Here is a 27,110-nt window from a genome sequence, read left to right as displayed (position 1 = left end):
TGACAAATGTTTTCCATGGGACGCTGAACTCTCTACCGCTTGTCACAAATTACCGTTTGGGACAATTTACCGTATCCCAGAACGTCCACAATGTTCAACTAAATTAGTTGCATGTAAATTAAAAAAAAAAGAAGTGATTCAAAGAAATTGTGCTGGTCCATATTAACTTGTATGTATTACGTAATTTATTTATTGTTCAGCATTTATCTTATACTATTTTTTGTTTGTTTCAGCTTCTCTGTAGACTTCTCAATTTCGCGTTTATCTACAACTGTCCATTACCAAATGCCGAAACATTGCTGAATAGTGAGATACGGTGGCTCAAAGAAATTAGGGTAAGTTCATTCATAAACAACATTCATTGCCATTATGAATGGCAATTCATTTGTTTACGCCACCTTCATGAAAGTTATTGATAGCATTTTAATAGGGGACTTCTATTAAATAATACAATCTCAAAATAATAGCACAAGAAATCTTAGGTCAAATCATGAAGACATGAAGACTTCATTGAATATCATCTCAAAATTAATTATATTACAAGAAAACTTCGCATTAGAAACTTCAATTGAAACTTGATGATTTCTTTTACTGGTAGCAACTTCAATTCAATGTTGACTTGAATTTACAACTACACTGCTTTATTGTTTGTAACTCTCCCAAATTGATATTTTCAGTGAAATAACACGTGTTTTCTTGATATTTTTCAATACTATTCCAATTTTATCTCAACAGAGCTTGAGTGCTTCATAAATAAATCCTACTGAAATAGAACTAATGATTGTGTTATTCCATTATGAAAAGTTCTAAAACATGCCTAAAATTAGTGTTATATGAATTGTTCATTTCTGGTATACATTGTAATTTTGATATTCTATTGGAAACGATACTTTTCAATATTGTGGGATGATCTGAGCTCTTTACTTATCTTCTCATCTTGTGTCTTATCTTCTCGTCAAGTGTCTTGATAGTTTCTCATCTATATAAACAATATAGAAACTTGTAGTACCCTTTTATAAAAAACTTTAAAATATTTTAACGACTAGTTTCGACCATAGGTCATTTTCAAGTTGAAAATTAGTTTTTATTTGAATCAAGTAGCCCATATAACCGAAGTGATTTCTCATCTATGTAACTTTCGTGTATGTTCTTGTTGTTGCTGTTTTAATAAAAGGAATTTGTTTATCAATGTTTGCAGGCGAAAGTGAAGAAAACTGGCGAGACAGGAGTAGAAGATGCTGTTCTGGAAGGCCACCTGGGCATTGCAAAGGAGCTTCTTTCATTCATGTCTCCCGAGAAGAAGTTTCAAATTGGAGCCTGCGATAAAACAAAAATCTTCCTCATCAAGGTATGTTGTCTCTTACATTATATTATGGTCTATACATTTTCTAGAGGTTTTTAATTGAAATTCAATGCTTGGCATGAAAAACTGACTTCAGATGTACTCTTCTCATTCAAGTTTATAAATGGCAAAAACCATTCCTCTTCAATTAATTCTACAAATTTTATGAATATTGAAAATGAAAATCCTTCTCATTTGGAAACTACCCCGATATTGTCAAGCGAGGTTTCATTGGTGTTGCTATCCTTGTCTATCATTCAAAGAAACAGATAGCGCTATCCTTTTGTAGCTCCGCAAACTTTCCAGATTGATTTTTAACAATGTAGAAATATTTTATCAATTGGAAAAATATTTAATGTCAATTTTGATAAAAAAAAGGAAGAGCAAAAACAGGCGATCCCTTTAATATCATCTACCAAATTTGGATTATGAGTTCGAATTGAAGTTGTTACTTTTCATTTATCACTGCACATCACAAATTTTTGTCCAAATATTTTTCACTTGAATTTTTGAATTTGAAAGGATCAAATAAACAATAAAAATTGATTACCATAACTAAAAAAACTGCATTGAAAATATTGAATTAACTGAGAAATTTGTACCGTACAAACAAATGTTCTTGCTGAATAGAATTAATGGATTATTCTAAACAAGAATGAACAGCTTACATCAAATATACCGCTATCAGCTATCATCTATAGAAGATAAGTTAATATATTTATTGATAATTGTTACAAGACTGTTGCCTATGGTAACTGATCCTTCCCCGATTTTTTATTAAACAAAAACACATTTCGATTCATATACAAGTCTACAAAGATGGTTATGTTTTCCACTTATGAATTTTTTGTCCAATTTAATGAGCAAAGAAAAAAATGAATTTTGAATTTAGAAAGATTGTAAACTAAATTAAATAAATAAACTACTTTCTCTAAACACTTGAACTGAAAAATATTGTTTAAAAATTGCAGTTAGTTTAGTTTTGGTTGTGGGTTTTTGTGGTTGGAACTGGTGGAGGACGTTATCTTACCGACCTCTCATCTACTATTTCATACTCATTGACTGTTTTGTTTGTGGTAGGAACTTGTTGAAGACGTTATCTTGCCGACCTCTCAGCTACTATCTTCATACTCATTGATATTGATTTGTTTGTGGTAGGAACTGGTGGAGGACTTTATCCTGCCGGCGTCGCGGCTGATGCTGCACCTACAGCGAACGGGCGAACTGATCGGCGAGCAGGCGGTGCCCGTCTGCAGTCAGCCACAGACACTGGGCTCTGCCTTCGATCTGCTGGCCACACTCTGCGTCGGCTGTGTGCCCAACATGAAGCTCCTCACCAACATGCTCACCGATATGTTCTATTCTGGTCAGTCAATCCTCAAAACCATCAAAGTGCATTAATAAAATATAAAAAGGGTACCCAGATGTTATTCTTAATGTGCATACAGACTTTCGCTCTGCTCCGCACTCGAGCAGAGCGATTGATGATCGAAGGTGGAGCAAGAGTGGAACGCGAGAAGAGCGTGTAACAGAGGTCGAGCTTGGCAAGCTCCTAGGTAAACTAACCAATAGTTGCGCATGCGTGGTCAACGTGAGAAAGCCACAACGTGTTTCAATTGCACTTTCCTGATTTTGTTTTCAGCTCATGGATGATTCATCGTGCACTTGCACATATACGCATTCAATGTGGTCACACTATGGCTAGTTGTGTCATCACAGCGAAAGACTTCGAACAAAATTTTCCGAGGTTAGGTTATATTTTCAATTTTTTTGTTGATTTTTTCTTCACTGTATTTGAGGTTAAACTATTTTTTATCATTATAATTTGTAATTTTCCAGTGTTTTTTTATTGTTATTGGTTGTTTATTTTAGGTTGGAAGTCTCTCGCTAATTACAAAACATGCATGGTGAACATGTGTGTACACGTCATGTTCTTATGTTTTATAAAATTCTGAAACCGGTGGATGGACAAGTGTCCGAGCGAGGTTACATGTCAGCTTTTTCTCTATAAAATTGTATATCTTGATTAAATGACTCCTTCCATTCTATTCCTATTAGTGTGAATTGATGTGGTTGTTGTGTGTTGTAGAGCGCGACGACCCCCTGGTGGAGTGGGACTACCTGCCTCCGGTGGGGCCGAGGCCTTGCAAGGGCTTTGTGGGCCTGAAGAACGCCGGCGCCACCTGCTACATGAACTCTGTGCTGCAGCAGCTGTACATGGTGGAGGGCATCCGGGTGGGACTGCTGGCAGCTGACGGGGCGGCAACCGACCTCAACGAGGACTTCTCCGGCGAGGAGAGGCCTGACAATGAGGTTAGATTCCAAAATATTTTGGAGAAGGAGATATCTGTTATTTATTTATTCAGTGATACACAAAACACAGTTCATCAAAATGATTGGGGAAGCACCAACAGGTACAGCCCAAAATACATGTTGCTGGTAATTATATCATTCATTGCCAGACTCGGCAGATCACCAAACTAAGCAAACCTATTTTAGGAACGTTAAAAACTACTTCTCGGTTTTGTAGCGTAAATGAACTCTATACTGAGTCACTGTACTACATACTATAGTCTGTGCAAACCATTAGTTTTCAGAATTGCTCTTATGAAAGTACGGTGCTGCCAGACTCCACAGAATCCATAGAGCTGATGATGGTGTGAGAGAAAGAGAACTAGGCTTTCTTGATAGAATCAGCGTAAAAACGGCAACGATGTTGTACTCTCATTGTTCTAATGAAATAACATTAGCCATAAAGCCCCGGGCGGCAATCTAAGGTTTGAACGGACTATAGTATATGTATGAACTCTATTCTACGTAGTGGAGTAGATGTACATATCCTATGACGTAGTATAGAGTTCACTGTGTAGCGTAAAATACAATTATTCATTCACTTGGAATAAATAGTTCAAAAGCATAGAATATAAATTACATGCAAACAATCAAGCCAGCTGAACCCACGCCTATTATTACAGTGTTGATGGAATCCAACCGGATATGGCTATGCTATTATTTATTTAAGAACTTCTTTTAATTCTATAGGCCTACAATAAAATATCGCTCAGTTGATATGATTTGACAATAAGTTCAGTTGAAAATTCGACTGAATCATTGTCAATATTGTAGAACCGTTCCATAATTGGATAAAAACACACATATGTTGTCAAATTCTACGCAGTTTTATTCGCTACATGACCCTTGTTTCGTGACCACACCGGTCACATTTTCAAGTTGACTGAAAATGTCAGTCAACATGAAAATGTGACCGGTGTGGTCACGAAACCACGGTCGTGTACCGAATAAAACTGTGTAGAGTTTGACAATATTATTATGTGTGTTTTTATTCAATTAAGTTCAGTTGATGTTGGTCAGTTTCTCAGTCATTTTATTCACCGAGGATTTCTACCACATGCGTTGCTAAGAAGAGACCTTATGATTAAATTGTTTGATCTTATTCCGATCCAAATATTTTTCTGATGCAACTGCACACAATATGACTGTATGAATTGTGATGAATTTTGTATTGTAACTGACTTTCTTTTGTGAAATTGTGTCGTTTTCTCCAAAACTGTGTTTGTATATGACTATGACCATGTATTTCTGAAAAAATGTCCTATGTCAATGAAGCAAATTCTATTTCTGTATGTAGTCTCAAAAAGTCAAGTCTTCTTCGTTTTCCGTGATTTCTTTGAAACTATGAGGTATCTTAAATTCAGCGTGTGGCATGAAAAATTAAAGTTTGAAGTATATAGAAATAGTTGCAATTGATTTCACATTCACATTGTTCTTTCTTCAGTATGGGCAGGTGGATGAGAAGAACAGTCTGGATGAATCGAGGAAAGAGTACAACATCGGTATACTGAAGCAAGTTCAGGCAATATTTGGGCATTTGGCCTACAGCAAACTACAGTACTACATCCCCAAGAGGGCTGTGGAAGCATTTCAAGTAAGTCAATCAATCGATCATTCATTTATTTCACAATCGAACATAACTTAGAATAACTAAGCAAAAAAGTGAAAGTCTTCGTCAAATAAATAATGGCTACGTATAACTTATTGCAATATATTAATGTAATAGTAATCTTTCATAATTTATCCTTCAAATGTTGTATTGCTGGCATTTATCTTCAACGATATTGAAATTTTTCTTGATTTTTTTCTAAAATATTCAATTGTAATAGGTCAAATTTTTCTTACTCATAAAATTTTGATTTGAAATTTTTATTTGAAAATGTTGATTTTTTTAATCTATTAGATTTTTGTTATTTGAGGAATGAAATTAAAGGATGAGTATTATTCTATTCACTCAGGTTCTTAAAATAAAAAAGTGTATTGTCGAGAATATTTAGGCAAGGACAGTGTGGATTGATATCGTGTGTTGTATCAATAATAATAATTGATTGAAGAAGAGAAAGATGATGAATTCTTATTGACAGAGAAAGTGAAAAATGGGCTCTATATATTCTTGGAAAACTATGATTCCGCAGGAGATGAAAAAAAAACAATTCCATAGAAGATTAACCTGCAAACTTCAGTACTTTGCTTTCATAATCGATCAAGGAATCTTTCAGAACAGCGGTATTCTAAGAAAATCGCTAATCTTTGTGAGAATAAATAAACAAATCTCAGAAATAGAACAAGTATTGAAATAATAAACATACCGAATTCATAGCATACCAAAAAGTATGAACTAAATGTGTATACTGGTATATTGCCAGTTAGTCTGCTTGAGATCAGTATTTCAACTGCAGTTATTGTGGTTAATAGTATTGTATTTTTTATGAATTTGTTTTATTTTTGTTGCCGATTACAGGGTGAACCAATCTCAGTATTTCAACTGTAGTTAATGTGGTTAATAATAGTATTTTATTCTAAAATAGATTTGTTTTATTTTTATTGCAGATTACAGGGTGAACCAGTCAACTTACGCGAACAGCAAGATGCGGTGGAATTTTTCATGAGCCTAGTCGAAAGTATTGATGAAGCGTTGAAAGCTCTAGGACAGGAGCAAATTATGGGCAAAATTCTCGGCGGATCCTATTCTGATCAAAAAATTTGCAAAGGATGTCCGCATAGGTGTGTAGTTTTAACAAAACTTCTTGTTTTTGACTACGGTAACCTTTGTTTTATTTTGTAAGGCTGTGCAAAGGCTAAAAATAAACTTCCTACTCGTGATATTTTTCAAAGTTTTTCGATTTGTATATCATCAAGTTATCAAAATAGAGAAGTTTTCTCAGAAAAACATTTTTTTTCTGATCATTGCTTTTTGAGATATGAGCGCCTAAAGTTTAAATTTTTGGGTCAGAACATTTCAAATTCGGTAAGAGATAAATCCATGAGATTCAGTGGATAGATTCTTCATGGTATTGTTGATCTAGTAAAACAAACATTTTCTGAAAATATCAATTTTTAAGATAGTTATTCAATTTAATAAAAATCAAAAATAATTTTAGTTGATTTATTTTTGGTAAATTGAATAACTTTTTCAAAAATTGATATTTTCAGAAAATTTTTGTTTTACTAGATCAACAATACCATGAAGAATCCATCCTCTAAATCTGATAGATCTTACCGAATTTGAAATTTTCTGTCCCAAAAATTCAAACTTCAGACGCTCATATCTCAAAAAGTAATAATCAGAAAAAACTGTTTTCCCGAGAAAACTTTTTCATTTTGATAGCTTAATGATATACAAATCGAAAAACTTAGAAAAATATCACGAGTAGAAAGTTTTTTTTTTAGCCATTGCACAGCCTTAAATTAATTCTATCAAAACTTGTCACTTTGGCTAGCCGTTACTTTTCACTTGAATGTAAACTAAAATATCAGTTTCTCATTACTGAACTCTGCAATAGAAGTCTCTCGCTCTATTTTATGGAAAAAAGTGTTTGTTGAGAAGATACTACAACACTCCTACATTTTAGTTTTTAAATGACGTTCGTGTAGGAATGACTTGTGTTACTATTTAAAACAAATCAATTTTTCTAGTTTAACAAAACAATTCCACAACATCATACATCTACAAACTATTATTAAGCACTTATCTCATAATCGATTATCTGTTTTTTTGTAGGTATTCGAAAGAAGAGCCTTTTAGTGTGATTAGTGTAGATATTAGGAATCATTCGACTCTGCTGGACTCGTTGGAACAGTACGTGAAGGGGGAACTGCTGGAAGGCGCCGATGCCTATCACTGTGATAAATGTAACAAAAAGGTGAGCTATCAGAACTTTATCAAGTTTTCAACTTTGGAAATACTGTACTTCCAACACCGTTTTGTCTACCAATACTAATTCAGAAAAGTAGCTGTCTACTATAAAAACAAAACAAAAAGGTTCAATTTTGTTGTCAATTTTATGCCAATATCAAAGTGTCATGATTTTCTGTTATTTTTGCTCGCATCTTTTATGCGTCTGCTAACATCAGACGAACACTTGTTCATCTCAGATTCAACTGTCTACTAATTTTTCAGCTGTAAAATATCAGTAATGGATGAGAGTGTGATCTGAAGTGATAAATTACTGCCAAAATTTAAATTTATTGCGTCTAAACTGCGCCAATAGAGTTGGAATTGAACACATTTGGTCTGATAGATAGATTGATAGGCTGCCTTTATTTTAACCTGGAGGGCGAAGTTGGGGCGCTGCCGGCCCTTTCTCCCACTCAACCCTCCAATACAGTTCTAATGCATCTACATCACAACATAAGGAAATAATCTCTTAAATAGAATAATAAGTAATATGTTAAAAAAATTATAAATCAATAATATTGATTTAATATCTGATGTGAGCAGACTGATCACGTGACATTAAGACTTATTCATACATGTGTTATATTTTGTTTCTATCATGTTATTTTATGTTTTTTATCATTCTCTTCAGAATTTAACATAACTATAGTCTGAATAAATTTCTTATAGTCTTATTTTAACGACTGTAACATGAATACAAATACGTCAAAAATTGCTGAAATATCAGTGTGTAGGCGAACTATTAAAATACGATATGACACATCTTCTTCACTAGAGTTGTCATATTCATTGTTAGGTCGCTAATTTTACAAACTGTCCTCATATTATAAGTCTTGAGTCAAGATTTCCGCCGATTACTATCAACTACTGGCAACTATTACTGTTTGTTGGGGTGTGAGTGTAAGAACGGAACAGTATGAGAGACTTCCAGCGTCACATAGCTTCACAAAAAACAACTACCAGGACTATCGGCTTGAGTTAACAGTGAAATTTAGAACATAAAAGCCCTATGCGAGTATTTTCTTTTGCCATATTTTTCTCAATCGTAATACTGAATATTGAATACATTGAATTGAGTTTTGCTAGCACTCAACATAGTTTTTCCTGGCAGATCCAATTAAAAATTCAATTTTAAATGTTTACTGCAATTTTGTATAAGTATGAAGTATTTGTTTTATTTATTATTAGGGGGTTCCGCCCCCTGGACCCCCGACTGGATCGTCCAAAAATGAGATCAGCGGGCTCACTTCGCTCGCCTGCAGTAGACCTCAGCGGAACCTCTGTACCGAATTTGAACGTATTATGTCAATTTGATCTTGAAAAACACCTCTTACTATATCGGCGTATCTTTGGCGAACAAAATTCTTCCACCTCAGCTAAACCTGTATACTGAATTTTTTTAATATATTTCCATCAATTATTGAAAAAGGTGAGGAAACGCAGAAAAGCTGAGAAAACGCTAATTTTGGGTGTATCTTCCTTCTAACACAACATTATTGCACCCCAGCTGAGCTTTTGTAGTAAATTTGAACATTTCTGTTTATTTGTTCTCGATGAAGCTGAGAAAACGCTAAAAAACGCAGATTTTGGGCGTATCTTTGGAAAATTTTCCAAATCCGTTCTTAGTGCGCCTCTAAAGGGGGGGCAACTGAACACCTACCAAATTTGAAATGTTATGTCATATTTTTATCATATGTTAGGATGATCCAGTCGGGGGTCCAGACTAAACGTCTGGCTAAACGGATAATTTATGGCGAGCGAAGCGAGCCTGACGGCTAGTAATATAATATTCCCAGGAATAGCTCTGATTGAAGTAGCAGTACCCAATCAATTTTCCCGCGATAAATCAGGACCTCCTAAATAGGTATTTAAGAGGTACTGGATAAATTGGTATTTAGGAGGTCCTGGATCCAATCAGATTTCAATCTTCAACTTGGTGCCAACCTAACAAAGTCAACTCAACTTAATGCCAACCTGACAACATATTCAATTTAGTTACCAGAACAACTGTTTCGAAGAGGTCTCTCTAGATTATAGTTCTATATTAACATATGGTATGGACATTTCAATTATAATTTTAAGATATTGGAATAAGAAGAATATACATGCTAAAAGACGAACTTTAAACCCTTAAAAACCACCCTTAGAGTTAAAATATCGCCAAAAGATTTTTTAGTGCGCCTCTAAAGGGCCAACTGAACATACCTACCAAATTTGAACGTTTTTGGTCCGGTAGATTTTTAGTTCTGCGATTGAGTGAGTGAGTGAGTGAGTCAGTCAGTCAATCAGTGAGTGAGTGCTATTTCGCTTTTATATAATATATAGATATATTGTTAACTTTATGATTGGCAAATAAATGAAAATGAAAGTGTATGGAGCTTAACTTATCTTAATCATAGCTTAACAGCGCAACCACGATATCAATCGGTCACCCGATTAGTTTTCATTCTTGTTTGTATGTACTAATAATTTTTCATATTTATTTTTGTGTTTTATTTATTTCTAACAATTATAGTTTTTTATCAATATTTCAGGTGGTAACCGTGAAACGGCTGTGCGTGAAAAAACTACCGCCGATCCTAGCCATTCAGCTGAAGCGATTCGAGTACGACTTTGAGCGTGTATGCGCCATCAAGTTCAACGACTATTTTGAATTTCCGCGCCACTTGGATATGGCGCCCTACACTGTGACCGGATTGGCCAAGCAGGAGGGAGAGATGGTGGACTGTGAGGGCGGTGTGGCGGCAGGGGGTTGCACCAAGTATCAGCTGACTGGCATTGTGGTGCACAGTGGTCAGGCGAGTGGTGGTCACTACTACTCGTACATACATCATCGGCCCAGTGAGGGTCCGCCAAGGTATCTATGATCACAATTCAGCTTACAACTTAGTCTATTAGAAGGTTCACAGTTGAAAATTGATTAATTATAGCTTATAACAATCAAGGCTCTTGATATTTATTTGGAAACAATGGTGTACATCTCTACATTCTTTTATTAGACGATTTCTAAGAAAAAATCAAGCGAATCGTACTTGGCTTAAGTTTGTTCGTTTAAAAGTACGGTCCTAAAACATAAACATAGTGATACTGATAATTATTCTAATTAAATGATGTTTCTGTATCAAGATTATAATCAGAAATAAGAAAATTAAGAGTGGCCGTAATTGAGTAGTTTAGATGCTGGCTTGTAAACCAGAGGCCCGGGTTCGAATCCCGGTAGGGGCAACATATTTATCTCGGGCCACTCCCGTGTTTCGGATGGACACGTTAAGCCAGTCCCGGCTGCCTAAAAGCAGTCGTTAAGTCACTGCTATTATTAATAACAAAATATTCGTGTTGTATTCCTATAAATGGCAATAAAAAAATGTTTTAATTTAAACTGATGCATGTAAGTCACCAGTTATCTTGTGGGAGAAAACCTACTCGAAAAGCTAACATTTTGTATTTTTCTTAGGTGTTATATTTGCTATATAGGCCTACCACTCTATTAAAAGTTACCAATATAATAGAGCGCTATTAATTATTTTTGTTTGCAATTGATAATGACTCTGAGCTGAAAACTTGTCATTCAGTAATACAATATTAATAGGGCACCTTGGTGCTATTTTTATTTCAATTTTTTGTACTTGCACACGGCTAAATCATCTACGCCGGGAGTATATTTATTTTATTGTTACAATATTATTTTGTAAATATGCTCTTTGAGATGTTAATATTTCACTTTTTGTGTAGTTGAGAAGTTGATATTGTAGTAATTATTCGTATTTAATAAAAGTACTAAGAAATTGTCAAAAACCATTGTCAAACTCTGAAAAAGAGTTTCTCAGAGTTTGACAATGGTGTAACAACTGAAACCGGTCTTTCTATCAATAAATCTGTGGTTTTTGACAATTTCTTAGTATTTTTATTTAATTGTTAATATTTCCATGTAATGTATTTTCAATAATAAAATGAATGAATACATTGAAAACCTCTTCAAAAAATCTGAAATTTTGTATGTGTTGTAGATGGTACAAATTCGACGACGGAGACGTGAGTGAGTGCAAGATGGAGGATGACGAAGAGATGAAGATGCAGTGCTTCGGCGGGGACTACATGGGTGAGGTGTTCGACCACATGCTGAAGCGCATGAGCTATCGGCGACAGAAGCGCTGGTGGAACGCATACATGCTCTACTACACGCGCAACGACGTACAAGAGAACAACCTGGCCAAGTCACTCAACCAGCTCTCCTTGTCTGATGTCAAACAGGTTCGTTTCCGTCCTTTTTACATAGACAAGTAGCCGGGGGAACGGCAATATTTGCTCGGTTTCACGGTATTGCAAAGACAAAATTATTGTGTGTGAAAGCTCTTGGGCACTACTCACGCATACGCGACTCAAGTCGAGAAGATACTGCAACTTCAGTGTTTCCGCGACGCAGCATGTGTTTTCAAATGGTGACACTCAGACCAGTCGATACTATAGTGAGGTCCACGTTAATGGCAGTGTTTGATTAGCAATGGTATTGCTATCCTTGTCTAACATTCAACAAAGCGGATAGCGCTATCTCTTTCTCGCTTTGCTCTGTTGCCAGATCGTCTTTCAACAATGTAGAATTAATAATTGACAAAATATTTCATCTTAATTATGAAAATTCATTGTGAAATTATTGAAAAATATAATTTCTTGCTTAATAAAATATAATTGATTATTTTAAACGACAATGAACCGTTGATATTACATCAAATAAACCTGTATCAGCTACCGTCTATATAAGGCAAGAGGATCGGCAACTGCCATTATAACGTGGACCTCACTATACTATCTGCAACCTCGCGACTAAGTCGCTCAACGACTCGAAGTGTTGTTCGAGAAGTGACTTGAGTTGCCCAATACCGTGCATTTTTAATGAAGTGAGGTTAGTATTATTTGAAGTTGAATGGCGTGATGTTATAAAGGATAATGGATAATGGTTATAGAGATACATGGTTGGAACACCGAGTAAAGAAACTTATTCTTTATTTGTGTTTCATTCTTGTTTCAGAATTCTGTTTTCTGAACGAACAAACATTCAATATAGATTTTGTTGGGGAGGATTAGAAATTGAGTAGCATGAAACTAGAGCAGTGACAATGAACAAGATAAGCGACTCAAGTCATAAGGTCCGAGAGACTGGAGTATCTTCGACTGATGTCGTACAATTTCAGTCACGGTAGTGTGAGTAGTGCCTTTGTCGTCTTTACGAAGACAAATAGTTGGGGGTCGACATTACGGTACATGTTTTCGAATATAATAGCTTCACAACATTCAACACTCACCGACGGTGTCGGACGACAAAATAGATAATTAGGTGTCGCCGACATTTCATTATGAGCTCCCACTGACTTTGCTCTGTCGTCGAGAGTTTTGAACATAATTTTGCAAATTTGAGGTTAGGTATCGTACTATTTGTTTTCCGGTAGCAAGTCACAAATAGAATAATTATTCTGAAGAAACACAGTTTTTCTGTCACATCCACATTTATTAGATTTGTACACAGGACTGCAGTGTTGTGTGAAACCAACATATCTTCAGCTGAAGTGGTGCATCAGATACACCTGATCACTAAATCATTTACAAAATGCTTATACAAACAGAAATGTTAATCAGAGATTGACAATGGTGTAACAACCGAAACCGGTCTTTCTAACTATCTATGAAATCTGTGGTTTTTGACTAATTCTTAGTCTTTTTATTTGATTTAAAAATGTATTTTGTAGATAATTAGGGTATCAGGTGTATACATTGGGTGAATCTATGCATCACTACAGCTGAAGATGTGCTGGTTTCAACAAGAAACTACAGTCCTGTGTACAAGTCCAATAAATGTGGATGTGACAAAAAACTGTTTTTTCAATAAATTATGGAGACTACAATATCAATTGCTATTCAACAACATTCTCTTGATGGGCCGACAAAAGAAATTTGAAGGGAAGAGGGAAACGTTCACAACATGTCAAATCTCATTTTATTTGTATTTTAATTTAATTACCTTTGTGCATGTAGTGAACTGTTGATGACAATAAAAAAATTATATTTTTATTGAATTTTAACAATATAAATTTTATCAACTATTTCTGTTTATGCAATGTTCATGACATTTATCATCACAAAAATTATTGATTCTTTCTGAAGATTATCAATGTGAGTTATTTTTTATTTACTTGCCTGTTACAGGGACTGATGAAGATGCCGGCTGCCATAGAACGTAGCGTGCGAAGACAGAACATCCGCTTCATGCATAATAGGAACCAATTCTCAACCGAGTACTTCCAGTTCATGAGGCGGTTGGCCGCCTGCAATATACCGCCCATTGGACGACAGCATCCTGACAAACAGGTTAGCTAATTTGTAAATCAAAATTCAAGAATGGAATAGTTAAGGCTATAAGCCTGTTTTTCCATTTCCAATTAATCTATGTTTTTTGTCTCTGTTTAATAAATAAATATCTATTTTTTATCACGAACTGCTTATATTAAATCACTTTTTTGCTATTACAAAATCACTCTTTTGCCATTACAAAGAACGACTAGCAGTCTGATTTTTTCAATAAATGAATTTTTTGACTTATTATGACAACGAGATATTTCGGCAGGTCCTCAATCTTCCTGGTTGACAGCCAGGACTGTTAGTCGTTCTTTGTAATAGCAAAGAAGTAATCTATTTTTTGTTCTAGTAGAACATAAAGTAAGGTTAGGTCTCCGCTTTGACACAACTCAGCACGATTTCCAATCAAAACAATTTATATATAATAGAAAATCCTGTGTTTAGATGAGAAATAGACATTTTATATCATTTACTTATTTATTTCTTGGCGCTACAGCTCATTCAGAGGCTTGGCCTCCTTTAAAGAGCCTCTCCACTCGTCCTATCGGCAGCCATATATTTAATGTGAGAAAAATTTGAAAAAACACTGTTTCATATATTTGTATCTTTACTTTCCTGGACAGATTTTTGGATCTCAAATATTGGGTCAGAACATGATAGCAACTAATGGTATATCACACTATCTTTAAATGTATAACAAACTAACAAGATTAATTGTTGTTTTTGCAGAGTCCAGAAGCGGAAGAACTGTCGATGTTGACTGTGCAAATATTGAGCAAGTTCCTGTATCACACGGGCTTCCACACGAAGAAGTCGCTGCGAGGCAATGCCACCGACTGGTTTGACGCCCTCAACTACCACATACGCACCTTCAAAACTGTGCGCTCCTGGTTTGCGCACAACGTTCTATTCAAACATCCACACAGGTATCACTGATCACTGCACACCTGCAGTAACTTGTTTCTTTTATTCTCTTGCAATTCTTGAATTGGTTTCTGATTTTCTATTCGTAGATCAATACAACCATAGAGAAACAATAGCATAAGTAGATATCCAATGGTATAGGGCGTTTATGTCGCAACTTTTACTGTTATCTCAAGCCGATAGTCCACGTAGCTCTTTCCCGTGAAGCTACGTGATACTGGTAGTCTCTCATATTGTGCCGTTCATACACTCTCACCCGGCCAAACGACAATAATCGGCTTGAGTTTACAGTAAAAGTTGTGACATAAACGCCCTATACCATGGGATATTTACTCACGCTATTGTTTCTCTATGATACAACACAATAGGAAACAATATACAGCAGAGTTGAAAACTTGTATTTTTCCCAATTCTGAAAAATTTCCAAGTGGAGGTCTTTGAACGATTATCATTCGTTAGAAGATTTCACAAATCATAAATGCTTTTAATTTTTCAACACTTGCTTTTAATTTTTCAACGCCTGCTTTTCACTGGGGAAAATTTGTTGTTGTGAAATGCACAATCTCCTTATGTCTCCTTCTTCTTTATAGCTTGTAGCTTCTAGCTCACCTGAGCTCAAGCTTGTAGCTTCTAGCTCACCTGAGCTCAAGCTTGTAGCTTCTAGCTCACCTGAGCTCAAGCTTGTAGCTTCTAGCTCACCTGAGTTCAAGCTTGTAGCTTCTAGCTCACCTGAGCTCAAGCTTGTAGCTTCTAGCTTACCTGAGCTCAAGCTTGTAGCTTCTAGCTCACAAGCTCTAGGCTTGTGCATTGGTTGTGAGAACTAATACAAGAGGGATGAGTGAACCTCATCTTTCAATGGATTCTGATCACCGAGAAGAAATTTTCAAATTCGTAAACTGAAGAAATTGAAATCGAAATTGACTTATCTAAGCGATAGCTTATCAGCAACACCACGGAGCAAATCGCTTGAATTTGTATTTTGTAGATTCTCCTCATCTTATGGAATGTAATAAACCTGTCCATCTACAGGAACATAGTATGATGTACTGAAGATAATCTCCAATGATAGTTATGAAATGAATGAAACTTTATTTCTGTCAAAAACAACTACAATTCTAATAAGATTGCACGAATTATAAATACTTATCATTTTTCTAAATTTATATAGAACTTATCAACATTTTTGTAAAACAATTTTTGGCAATAAAAGCTAAATTGTTTATAAATGAATTGTTTCGCTTTTGTTCAGGTTCAGCGAGTACTTGCTAAGCTGTCCAAGCATGGAAGTTCGTTCGGCCATGATGAAAATCATCGTTTTTCTGGCGCACTACTCGTTGCAAGATGGCCCCTGTCCACCTCCCATGGTCAACGCCCCCAGTGAGTATGCTAATTGAAATGTTATCATACAAAAAATTACAAATATAAAATGTATCCTATAAGTTGGTTGAACTTTATTCATGAATGATGTAGAAAACTACTGTAGAAGCCGTCTTTAACATGTCTTGATCAATATAGAATTCTTAGTGCCGGTTGCAACTTCGTGCAACTGACAAGACCGCAATATTCAAAAAGAATAAAACAGACTTGAAGCTCTAACGGAATAAAATCACTGAGGCACGGTTGCACAACCAACATCCGGTTAAATTTTAACTCTGATTAATTCCACTAGAACCAATCAGAGAAGCAGTCTTTTCAAAAACTCCTTCTCTGATTGATTCTCGTGAAATTAATCACGGTTAAAATTTAACCGGATGTTGTGCAACCGGGCCTCAGTGATTTTATTCCGTTAGAGCTTCAAGTCTGTTTTATTCTTTTTGAATATTGCGGTCTTGTCAGTTGCCCGAAAATTCAACCAACCCCCATTAATGTATTTACCACAACTATTATTCATCTTTGCAAATTATTGGAGGTTAAAACCCCCATCCAATTTACAATATTAGTATTTTAGCATCATAGAGCACCCGTACAAATCTATGGTATTCCCACACAAGTTAAATTTTGTTACAGTCAAAATTACTTAATTACATTTAACGTCAGGCTCGTTCATTTGTTACCTTAGATGAGATAATATTAATACATAGTTATTTATTAGTCACTTTATTATTTAATCAATTTGCAATGAATAATGTTGTACAATACACAATAATTAATTGATGTAGATGATGTAAACGAAGAAAAAATCCCTCCCTGGGTGTTGGAATGTTGCAACGCAGTCTGTCTTCATATGTCTGCTCACATCTGCATTCAGACGTTTGATTTCTCCTCCGTCTGTCTTTTACTGTGCGTGTTTGCCTTTAAACCCATGTCTCTCAATTGTTTGTAGGTGTCACCTTGAAATGAGTGTCACTAATGTTGTATTTGTTTTTGTGTTAGCAATCCTGTTGGACCCGAAGGCGACGATGAGCGACCACCTGCTGATGGCCGTGCTCTCCCTGGTGCACAAGGAGGTGTCCGAACATGGCCGCCATCTGCCGCACTACTTCACTCTCTTCCACATGTATTCCTCGTTCGGCATCAACGAGAGGACACAACTAATCAGGGTAGGCCCGCCCGCCCACTCACAGACACTATTCAATTAATAGAAGATTACATTTTATATTAAAAAAATCTGGAGGGCTTCTTAGCTTGTAGGAGCCAAGCGTCTGATTGATCACTACCTCCGTAAACAAAGCCGTGGTGCATTCGTGTGACGTCAGCACAGGTAGGGCTCCTACACCAATAGAAACACTAGCTGATATAGATCAGCTGAAATCAACGAATTTTTTTACTTTCCTTGCTCTATTACCATAGGTAAGGAAAGTATTGCTTTCCGAAAAAAATTAAGGTACCCCAATTTGTAAATTTCTATACGTTTCGAGGTCGCCTGAGCCCAAAAAAGTGGTTTTTGGGTATTGGTCTGTATGTGTGTGTGTGTGTGTATATATGAGTGTATGTGCGTCTGTGTACACGATATCTCATCTCCCAATTAACGGAATGACTTGAAATTTGGAACTTAAGGTCCTTCCCCTATAAGGATCCGACACGAACAATTTCGATCAAATGCAATTCAAGATGGCGGCTAAAATGGCGAAAATGTTGCCAAAAACAGGGTTTTTCACGATTTTCTCAAAAATGGCTCCAACGATTTCGATCAAATTTATACCTAAAATAGTCATTGTTAAGCTCTTATCAACTGCCACCAGTCTCATATCTGTAAAAATTTCAGGAGCTCCACCCCATCTATGCATAGTTTGATTTTAGATTCCCAATTATCAGGCTTCAGATACAATTTAAACAAAAAATTCCAAATGGAAAAAATTCAGCAGTAAAATCTTTACAATTAATGTTCAGTAACATTTTCACCTAAAATCTAAAATAAGCTCGAAATTCGAGAAAATGTTATTATTTCAATTGCAAACTGTTGATTTTATTGAATCATTCACTATGAAGAGATAGCAGACCTCGTGTGTCTCCAGCGTTATAGTCCTGTCACCAGCTGGCTTAGATCTTTGAATAGTAGACTTGAGATGCGCGGGAACACTAGCGTCAGGTGATAAATTTTTATAACGGCAAGGAAAGTTGTGTGAGTACGCCACACCAGATTTTTTTGGTGTAGGAGCCCTACCTGTGCTGACTTCACATGAATGCACTACGGCTTTGTTTACGGAGGTAGTGGATTGATACACTTTTTAAGAAACTGATATTAATCATATGGTAGGGTCTAAGTCATTCAAATTTCAGTTCATCAAGTAAATGTCTTGGCCATTCCTTGAGTTACTGGAACAAATGGGAAGTTGAACCCTTCAGCTCGTCAGGTTTCACTGCATCAAGTTTTCGTAGAAGTCTGACACACAAGTCAGCTACTCCGTTGCACATGCACACTATAGTCAATTCATAGAAATGAGAGACGACGATAACATTCAATCAATCATTCAGTTTGTGTGTCTTTGAAAGTGATGATTCGCATCCGCTTTCCGTTGTTCGACTCGTGAATGCCAGTTCACAATGTTTACATTCACCCTGAATCAGGTAATGTGATATTCAGTTCGGCTCAGCTTCAGTTATTTGATGGCTACTGTGAATCGGTCTTGCTCACTTTTGCACGTTTGTATACTTTGTGTATCAGCCAACAGAACCACTATAGTTTAAGATTAGTGAGAATGGGTTAGGAAGAAAATACGTTCTAAATTGATTTGTAGTGTCAGATTGATGATTAGGTGAAGAAATTGAAATGGACATAACCTACATAATATTTGGACAATTCGACACAAAATTAGGAAATTGAAGAAGTTTTGGGCAATAGCCTGTTTTTTTCTTTTCCGACTATTGTGTTGTTTGATCTATTCAATAAATAAGTAAATGAAGGTACGAGGTGTATATGAGTAAATTAAATGTATAATATAACTTGAATAATAATGATTATAGGTATAATAATAGGCTTAATAAAGAAAATGTACCTTTAAAACGTCTTTATAGGGAGAAGTTATTTGGATATCATAGTTTAGGTTAAGTATTGGGTTCTTGCTTTCAAATGTCAATAAGCTGGTATTATGTAAAATTTTCAATAATTTTTGAATTCTGTAAGCAACAAGAACTTTACGAACTGATATGATACTTGACTTACTGAAGTTAGGATAGACATAACTTTTCTTTAAAGCAGAACTTCGAACTCAGCCTTTTTTATAGCATTTCACCCACTTTATTGTATAGACACACAATAAGCTTTTCGGTTGACGTGTGAGGTCCTTTGAGGACCTTTGGATCTTTGAATCCGTCCCTTCAAAAACATACTTTATTATATGACACTATAGTTGAATGAGTTGAGTTAATTTCTATTACATAGTATGTTTACTATTACCCATTTTTTATTCTCTTTGAATTAATTAATTTACATAAATCTCTACTCTACTAAGTTCTGTATTTTTGTTGTGATTTCTGATTTTGTATTTGATATCCTAAGCATGTATTGTTTGGTTGAAGGAAATTAATGGCGATGTTGTTGGTTACAGTTGAACGTGCCAGCTACCTTCATGCTAGTGGCCCTGGACGAGGGTCCGGGCCCGCCGATCAAGTACCAGTACCCCGAGCTCACCAAACTGCACCTGGTTGTGTCGCAGCTGATTCGCTGCTGTGACGTCACCAGCAAGACACAGTCGTCGACGGGCGGAGCGCCCCTACCCAACCCCTATGCCGAAGGCGATCAGTACATTGTGCCCATACAGATTCAGGCCGCTGATATACTCTACTCGAGGTCTACGTGAGTCCAACTAATTTGTCCATGATTAAACTAAATTAATCAAATTGATTCGAATCCACACACATATCCGTACTATGTTCATAAAAATTCATACTTATCCATTTGAATTTGAAATAGTATATTTCGCACCTAGAGCAGAAAATGAGATTTTTCCAGCTCGAAATCGGTTTTCAAGTCCGAGGCCGTAGGCCGAGACGGCCGGACTAGAAAAGATTGAGAGCTGGAAAAACATTTTTGCCCGTGGTGCGAACTATATTTTTCGGCACACTACAGGTATTGCTGACAAAATAAAAAAAGAATACAAAATAAAGAATACTCGTTAAGCTATCGTACCTATCTCTTGATTTTAGTGGTAGAAGATTTGCAGTCAGGATTTCAGATTCTTTTAAAATTTCACTTGGAATACCACAGTCATCTTCAAGCATTTTTGAAAATTCGGAATGCACTAATCAACAATAAATAATTGAATAAAACTGGTTGCGAAGCGAATTAGTTTGATTCGTAACTGGAACTGAAATCATGGCCACTTCAGCTGATGATGAAAGTGGCCACTCGCCCGATCTAGCGGATGACTTATTAACTACTTCCATGAGCGGCTGGAAAGAGACAACTTTCTGGCCTAGCCCGGAAAAGAAACCCTTTTCTGATGTCGTCTGCAAACAAGGTCTTTCAGATCTACGTAGGGACTGGAAAACAGCTGCTTTCTGTGCAGTATGGCGAAAATTATTGTACTGACATAGCCTAGTCCCTAGTGTTTTTTTATATATTTTTAGGCTGAAATGAAATCATTGAATCCATGTAGGTTTGTCAAATAACTAATAAATAATAATCATATAGGTTTAGGTATCAAATAACTAACTTGCCAGGTTTCTAGTTTCATAACTAGTAAATTTATAGTGCTATACTTTTACACAAGCCTTTAAGGGCCGGTTTCCGAGCTCGGGATTTAGCTAAGCTCTAGACTTTAAACAGCTGGAGTCAGAAAATTGGCTTTCCGAAACGGGGCGTAGTCTTAATCATATTCAAACTCACGCTCAATTTAAATTTCGAAAAACTAGAAAATTGAACACAAAATAAAATAAAGAGAAAATAATCCAAAGTTTCAGCTATTTTGAATTATTTAGGAATGTTTCATTTCGTCAAGGAAAAACGTTACCAATTATAGAAATGAGAAAATGAAGATCTATTTTGGTGCAACTATTCACTGCGACTAAGCCCCATTTTGTCAGAGGCGAGGCATTCGGTCATCTCTGGATTCGCCGATGACTGGACAGAAGTTGATATGTAATGTGTAGCCTATATTATTAAATTGAAAATATTTAAAATAAATACAAAAAATGATGAAGAAACCAAATGAGAAACGTTTTTATGCGAGCACGCCAAGCTTGAATAAAGTAGACTACTGCATAATCAGTTCCATCCGTTCAATGTGATTCTCAAAGATATGCGATTCCAGTAATGCTATTTAGCATTGGTTACCACCACTCTTCTGCATCATCAGTCTCCCTCTCCTCGTAAACGATGGTGGAGTAAACGGTCAGACATCGCTATTTTCTGCGATTCCACTGCTCTGCGCCAGTGTTGCAAACCGTACGATAATTATTTTGTTTGCAATTTGTTTTTGATAATATTATTATTATTTCTTCTGTTTGGTTTTGAAGCATCTAAATTTAAAAATCTACTTTGTGAAAATAATTAAGAACTGAAAATTTAGTGAAGTGAACAACTACAAGACTTAACCTATTTCGGACTATGTGTAACCTTATCTAAATTTGGAAGAGGAATAGCACAAGATTACCTTATTTTTTCTCTCCCTGTCTTTTTTGATGATGTACTTGTTGTATGAATCAATAAAGAATTTTTTAAATTAATTTGAGGGCCAGTTTCTGAGCTTTAGATTTAGCCAAATTCTAGACTTTTCAACTCTAGGAATAGAAAGCTCATCGTTATCTTATACTAGATGTCATCTTTCTCGATAAATAATCGTCCAAAATGAAACATTATCTTTAAAGTAGGGGAGGGGGTGCAGCTTTCATTCAAACTTTCAACTGAATTGTTCCTGGAGATGATTGAGCCAAAAAGTCATGCCTCGCCCCTGCGTTTTGTAAAGCAAATTTCTGACTCCAGCTGTTTAAAGTCTAGAAATTACCTAATTCCCGAGCTCGGAAACCGGCCCTAAGTGTATGTGAATTGTTAATGTACAGTAGACATGTGAAATGCTTTAGACGTGTGTGGACAAGTTATCATAACGTTCACAGAAATGTTTTGATGATAATAGCCGCTATTCAACAGATTTACTATTTATTCATAATCTATGGAAAACATTTTTTTTCTTTTTTTTTATATTATGCGTAATGCCTATTCCACACATTGGCCCATTCGCTTGCCATGCTAGTAAGCTTGTCCGCGTTGGTCTTGCCATCCACACTGCAATGTGACCAGTGCCTCATCAAGGCCAGCGGTAGCCAGCGAGACACATCCATGATAGAAACTGGAAATATTAACTAAAAGGAACACAATAAAAACTATTAAAAAACAATTTAAAAACTAAGGCAATAACAGGTAGATGTGGACAAACTAAGCCACAGGTATAGCAACTAGATCACACAGAAAAAACAGCAGAGCAGTCGACAAAACAGGAAACAGCACTCATTACAGGGTGGCCACCTACCGGGAAAAATACCGTGAATTCCTCATGAATTTTTCCCATTACTCATGAATTTTTTATAAATTTCAATTTATTTAGTAAAGAAGTGTACAGTAACAATAAACTCAAATAAAAAAATACTTGATGGCTAGCAATAATCAATCAATTAATCAATCAATAAATCATTTATTTCTTTCCAAAACATACATGAAAATGTACATAAAAAAGTCAAAAACTAAAAACTAACTTAAAGCTAAAGAGAAATTAGTGACTGTATAAAATTCATTTTTTTTACAGTAAACTCGTCTATACTGTAGCATGCTAAATCCATCAAATATGTTCTCAGCAAATCCTTAAATTTTGATCTATCAGGTTCATGTCTTATGCAACCTGGGAGACAACCAATAAATTTTATTCCCATGTACATTGGACTTTGTTTATATTTTTCTTTATTGTAAAATTATTTTTATTTCTTGTGTTGTAATTATGTATATCTACTTGCCGTGGGAATCTAGATTCGTTAGTTTTTATATATAATATTGTCCTATAAATGTACAGGCTGTACACAGTCATGAACTTTAACTTACTGAAGAATGGCTTGCATGATCGCTCTCTATCAAGATTTATAATTATTCTTATTGCTTCTTTTTGTAATAGGAGTATTTTATTTAAGTTTGAGATGCTTGTTCCTCCGTATATTTCAACTCCATATGAAATGTGGGAGTGGATCATTGCAAAGTACACTGCTTTTAACGTTTCTAAGTTCGAAATTTTTGCTAGTCGTCTCAGCGCGAAAATTCCTGAGCTTAATTTTTTACATATTTTTTGAATTTGAACGGACCAACTAAGTGTGTTTTCAAGATATAGACCTAAACATTTGATTTCTTCCTTATTATTTACGGAATTAAGTTGTTTTACCTCTGAATTTCTACAAGTAAAATGGAGAAATTTTGTTTTGTTATCATTAAGTAGCAGATGTCTATGATTTAGGTACTTTTTAGTTAATGATATAGAATTGTTACATTTAATTTCTGTTGTGTTCCAGTCTTTATCAGCAATGCACATACTTATATCGTCAGCGTATAAGCATAATTTACTATTTTCAACTAAATCGCACATATATTTAGGCAACCCCCCTAAGTAGCACAGAAACAAAAATGGTCCTAACACCGATCCTTGTGGTACAGAATAGTTATTACATTTCAAGTTTGATTCAATATTGTACTGATTTTTATTGCTTGTTTACTTTATATTTACATACTGTTGCCGTCCTTCTAGATATGACCTGATCCAGCTAAGCTCTTTACCTCTAATTCCGTAAATTTGAAGTTTATTTAATAATAATTTATGATTCACACTGTCAAATGCTTTGGTTAAATCCAGGAATGCTCCTACAGTATTTAATCCCTCATCTAAGTTTTCTAAAATGTTTTCTATGAGCTCTATCAAAGCAGTAATGGTTGACCTGTTTTTTCTATAGCCATGTTGTTCTTTGTCAAGTATACCATTAGTTTCAAAATAATCAATTAACTGAACTAGTACACACTTTTCAAATATTTTAGATAGGGCAGGTTGGATGGCCAAAGGTCTGTAGTTGAGAGGATCAGATGGATCTCCTTTCTTATATGCTGGTATTACTTTTGATATTTCTAATTCGTTTGGGTACACTCCAGTTATAATTGAGGCATTGATAACGTGCAAAAGAGGTTTGAATAATAATATTGGCTATGTTTTTGAACTACCTAATCTAAAAAAATATCCAAAAACATCGATATTATGTCATGTCAAACAATATCAATATATTTGGAAATTTAAATATGCTATTCGCAATTCGTCATGGAAGATCAAACTGAAGATTTCCATAATAAATTCTTTACGAATGTATCTTGTTCCTCAAATACAGCGGATACTCTACCTGGAAAATTTGAAAACCGGGAATCGCTCATGAATTTTTCATTTTAAAGTGGGTGGCCACTCTGTTATTATTAATATTATTTTTGTGTTAAGCCACAAATTCTGAGCAGTGCTCAAGTGGCATACAACATGTCATTTTAAGAACCTTTCCAATAATTTTAAATACCTCTTGACATGGGTTACATGACAGAAAAAAATAAAATAAATATAACGGAGTCATATAAAAGCTCTAAAACACTACTCAATGTTATAAGCACAAACCTCGATTTGCCAAGGACTATCATTGATTGACAAGAGTGTGGATGGGTCGTTTGCCAGCACTCGCCTTCGTTGGCCATCGCTCCGATTTTGGTCTAGTGAAGGCCAACCCAGCGACGGCAAACTAGACCAACATCAATGAAGGCCAGCGCTGGCAAACCACCCTTCCACACTGGTGCTCGTCGTCATTTGTACGCATTGGGCGATAGTGTGGGTGCGGTATAATGGCTAAATATTTTCATGATAACATTCGACTTGGTTAATGTGACAATTGTCTCAAATAGTATTCATACTTCTATGATATAGATATATACACTGTATATTATAATTATACAGGGTGGCCACCTACCGGGAAACCGGGAGAACCTTGAATTCCTCATGATTTTACTAAACGGGAAAAATACCGTTAATTCCTCATGAACTTTTCCAATTACTCATGAATTTTTCATAAATTTCAATCAATTTAGTGAAGAAGTGTACAGTAACATATTTCATTAGTAAACTTCCTATAATTTTAGGTTAGCCTATGCTTTTTTTAATGATTCTTAATGTACTGATCCTCTGGTGCAATCATAAAGTTTTTATGGTCTAAGGGAGTAACTGAAGACTGTTGGCCTAGTAGATTTCACATTAATTTCTGGTTTCAATCGATTTGTGGCTTATTTTGAGTATAAAACAGTGAAAAAAATTTGGCGTTCGCTTATCGTTTATTTTAAAATGATAATATTTTTAGTCATGTTATAAATCAATATTACATTTCAAAATTAAATATTTTGATGGCTTCATTCTCTTGGAGTGAGACTTTCTTCAATGTGTTTCTCAAATACCGTGAAATTTTACTCTGGAAAACCGGGAATTACTCATGTTTTTTTTATTTTAAAATGTGTGGCCACCCTGTATATATTTAATTCATTCAACATAGTGCACTTACTATTACACAAGCATACAGTTGAACGTCGTCAAATATAAATACAGCATTCCAAAATCGACTAATTCCCTCAAGTATCCTCCAAATACTCGTGCACCGTGTAGTAGGCTTTGTCAGACAGATATTTTTGAAGGTCGGCTTTAAATCTATTAAGAGGAATGCTGGTGGATGCATGCTTTAAACGTATAGAGAGCTTATTATAAAATTTGCAGCCTGAATAACTAGGCTTACCCTCAAAAAGCTTCCTCCTATGCGGCTGAATAGCAAAGTTGTCTCTGCCTCCAGTCTTGTAGGAGTGCGTATCGGAGATAAGTCTCAGATCCATTCTATTTTTTAAAGTATGTACAATTATTCTGAAAATGTAAATCGAAGGCACCGTCAGCAGCGACAATGATCTGAACGCATCCCTCCAGGGGTGATTGAATCCCAGCCCCGCTATATACCGTATAGTAGCCCTCTCTTGTAATACAAAGACCTTCTGCATATTTTACTTTGTGGTACAACCCCAAAGCTCTATACCATATGTGAGGTAACAGTAAAAAGTAGAGAAGTATGCAACTTTGATAGTGTTTTGTTGGACATACTTCGCAAGATTTATTGAGGCTGTGCAAAGGCTAAAAATTAACTTTCTACTGGTGACATTTTTCATAGTTTTTTGATTTGTATGTCATCAAGCTATAAAAATTGAAAAGTTTTCTTAGGAGCGCCTAAAGTTGAAATTTTTGGGAAAGAATAATTCAAATTCGGTAAGAGATAAGTCCATGAGATTCAGATGATAGATTCTTTATGATATTGTTGATCTAGTAAAACAAAAATTTTCCGGAAAAATCAATTTTTGAGAAAGTTATTAGATTTACTAAATTTAATTTTCAGTTTAGTTATTTTTCGTAAATTGAATAACTTTTTCAAAAACGGATATTTTTAGAATTTTTTTGTTTTACTAGATCAACAATACCATGAAGAATCTATCCTCTTAATCTCATGGATCTTACCGAATTTGAAATGTTCTGTCCCAAAAATTTAAACTTTAGGCGCTCATATCTCAAAAAGTATGATCGGAAAAGAATATTTTCACTTTTTGTGTAGTTGAGAAGTTGATATTGTGGTAATTATTCATATTGAATGAAAAAGACTAAGAACTTGTCAAAAAACCATAGATTTATTGATACTTACAAAGACCGGTTTCGGTTATTACACCATTGTCAATCTCTGATGAACTATCAGAGAGATTGACAATGGTGTAATAACCGAAACCGTTCTTTC

General features: G+C 35.3%; 1 protein-coding gene across 1 annotated transcript in view; it reads left to right on the top strand.

Moving 5' to 3' along the window:
- The window catches only part of LOC111044038 (probable ubiquitin carboxyl-terminal hydrolase FAF-X), a 106,741-nt gene that overhangs the window by 58,161 nt on the left and 21,470 nt on the right, over window positions 1-27,110 (top strand). Inside the window, 15 exon segments of the mRNA XM_039440377.1 lie at window positions 234-335; window positions 1,199-1,348; window positions 2,501-2,708; window positions 3,432-3,655; window positions 5,148-5,261; window positions 5,263-5,288; window positions 6,245-6,418; window positions 7,416-7,557; window positions 10,127-10,449; window positions 11,600-11,843; window positions 13,791-13,952; window positions 14,670-14,866; window positions 16,114-16,241; window positions 17,238-17,404; window positions 19,853-20,100. Coding sequence (XP_039296311.1) covers window positions 234-335; window positions 1,199-1,348; window positions 2,501-2,708; window positions 3,432-3,655; window positions 5,148-5,261; window positions 5,263-5,288; window positions 6,245-6,418; window positions 7,416-7,557; window positions 10,127-10,449; window positions 11,600-11,843; window positions 13,791-13,952; window positions 14,670-14,866; window positions 16,114-16,241; window positions 17,238-17,404; window positions 19,853-20,100 — 2,609 coding nt within the window.

This window comes from Nilaparvata lugens, chromosome 13, assembly GCF_014356525.2.
Source record: "Nilaparvata lugens isolate BPH chromosome 13, ASM1435652v1, whole genome shotgun sequence".
Lineage (NCBI taxonomy): Eukaryota > Metazoa > Arthropoda > Insecta > Hemiptera > Delphacidae > Nilaparvata > Nilaparvata lugens.
This window is presented reverse-complemented; position numbering and strand designations above follow the sequence as displayed.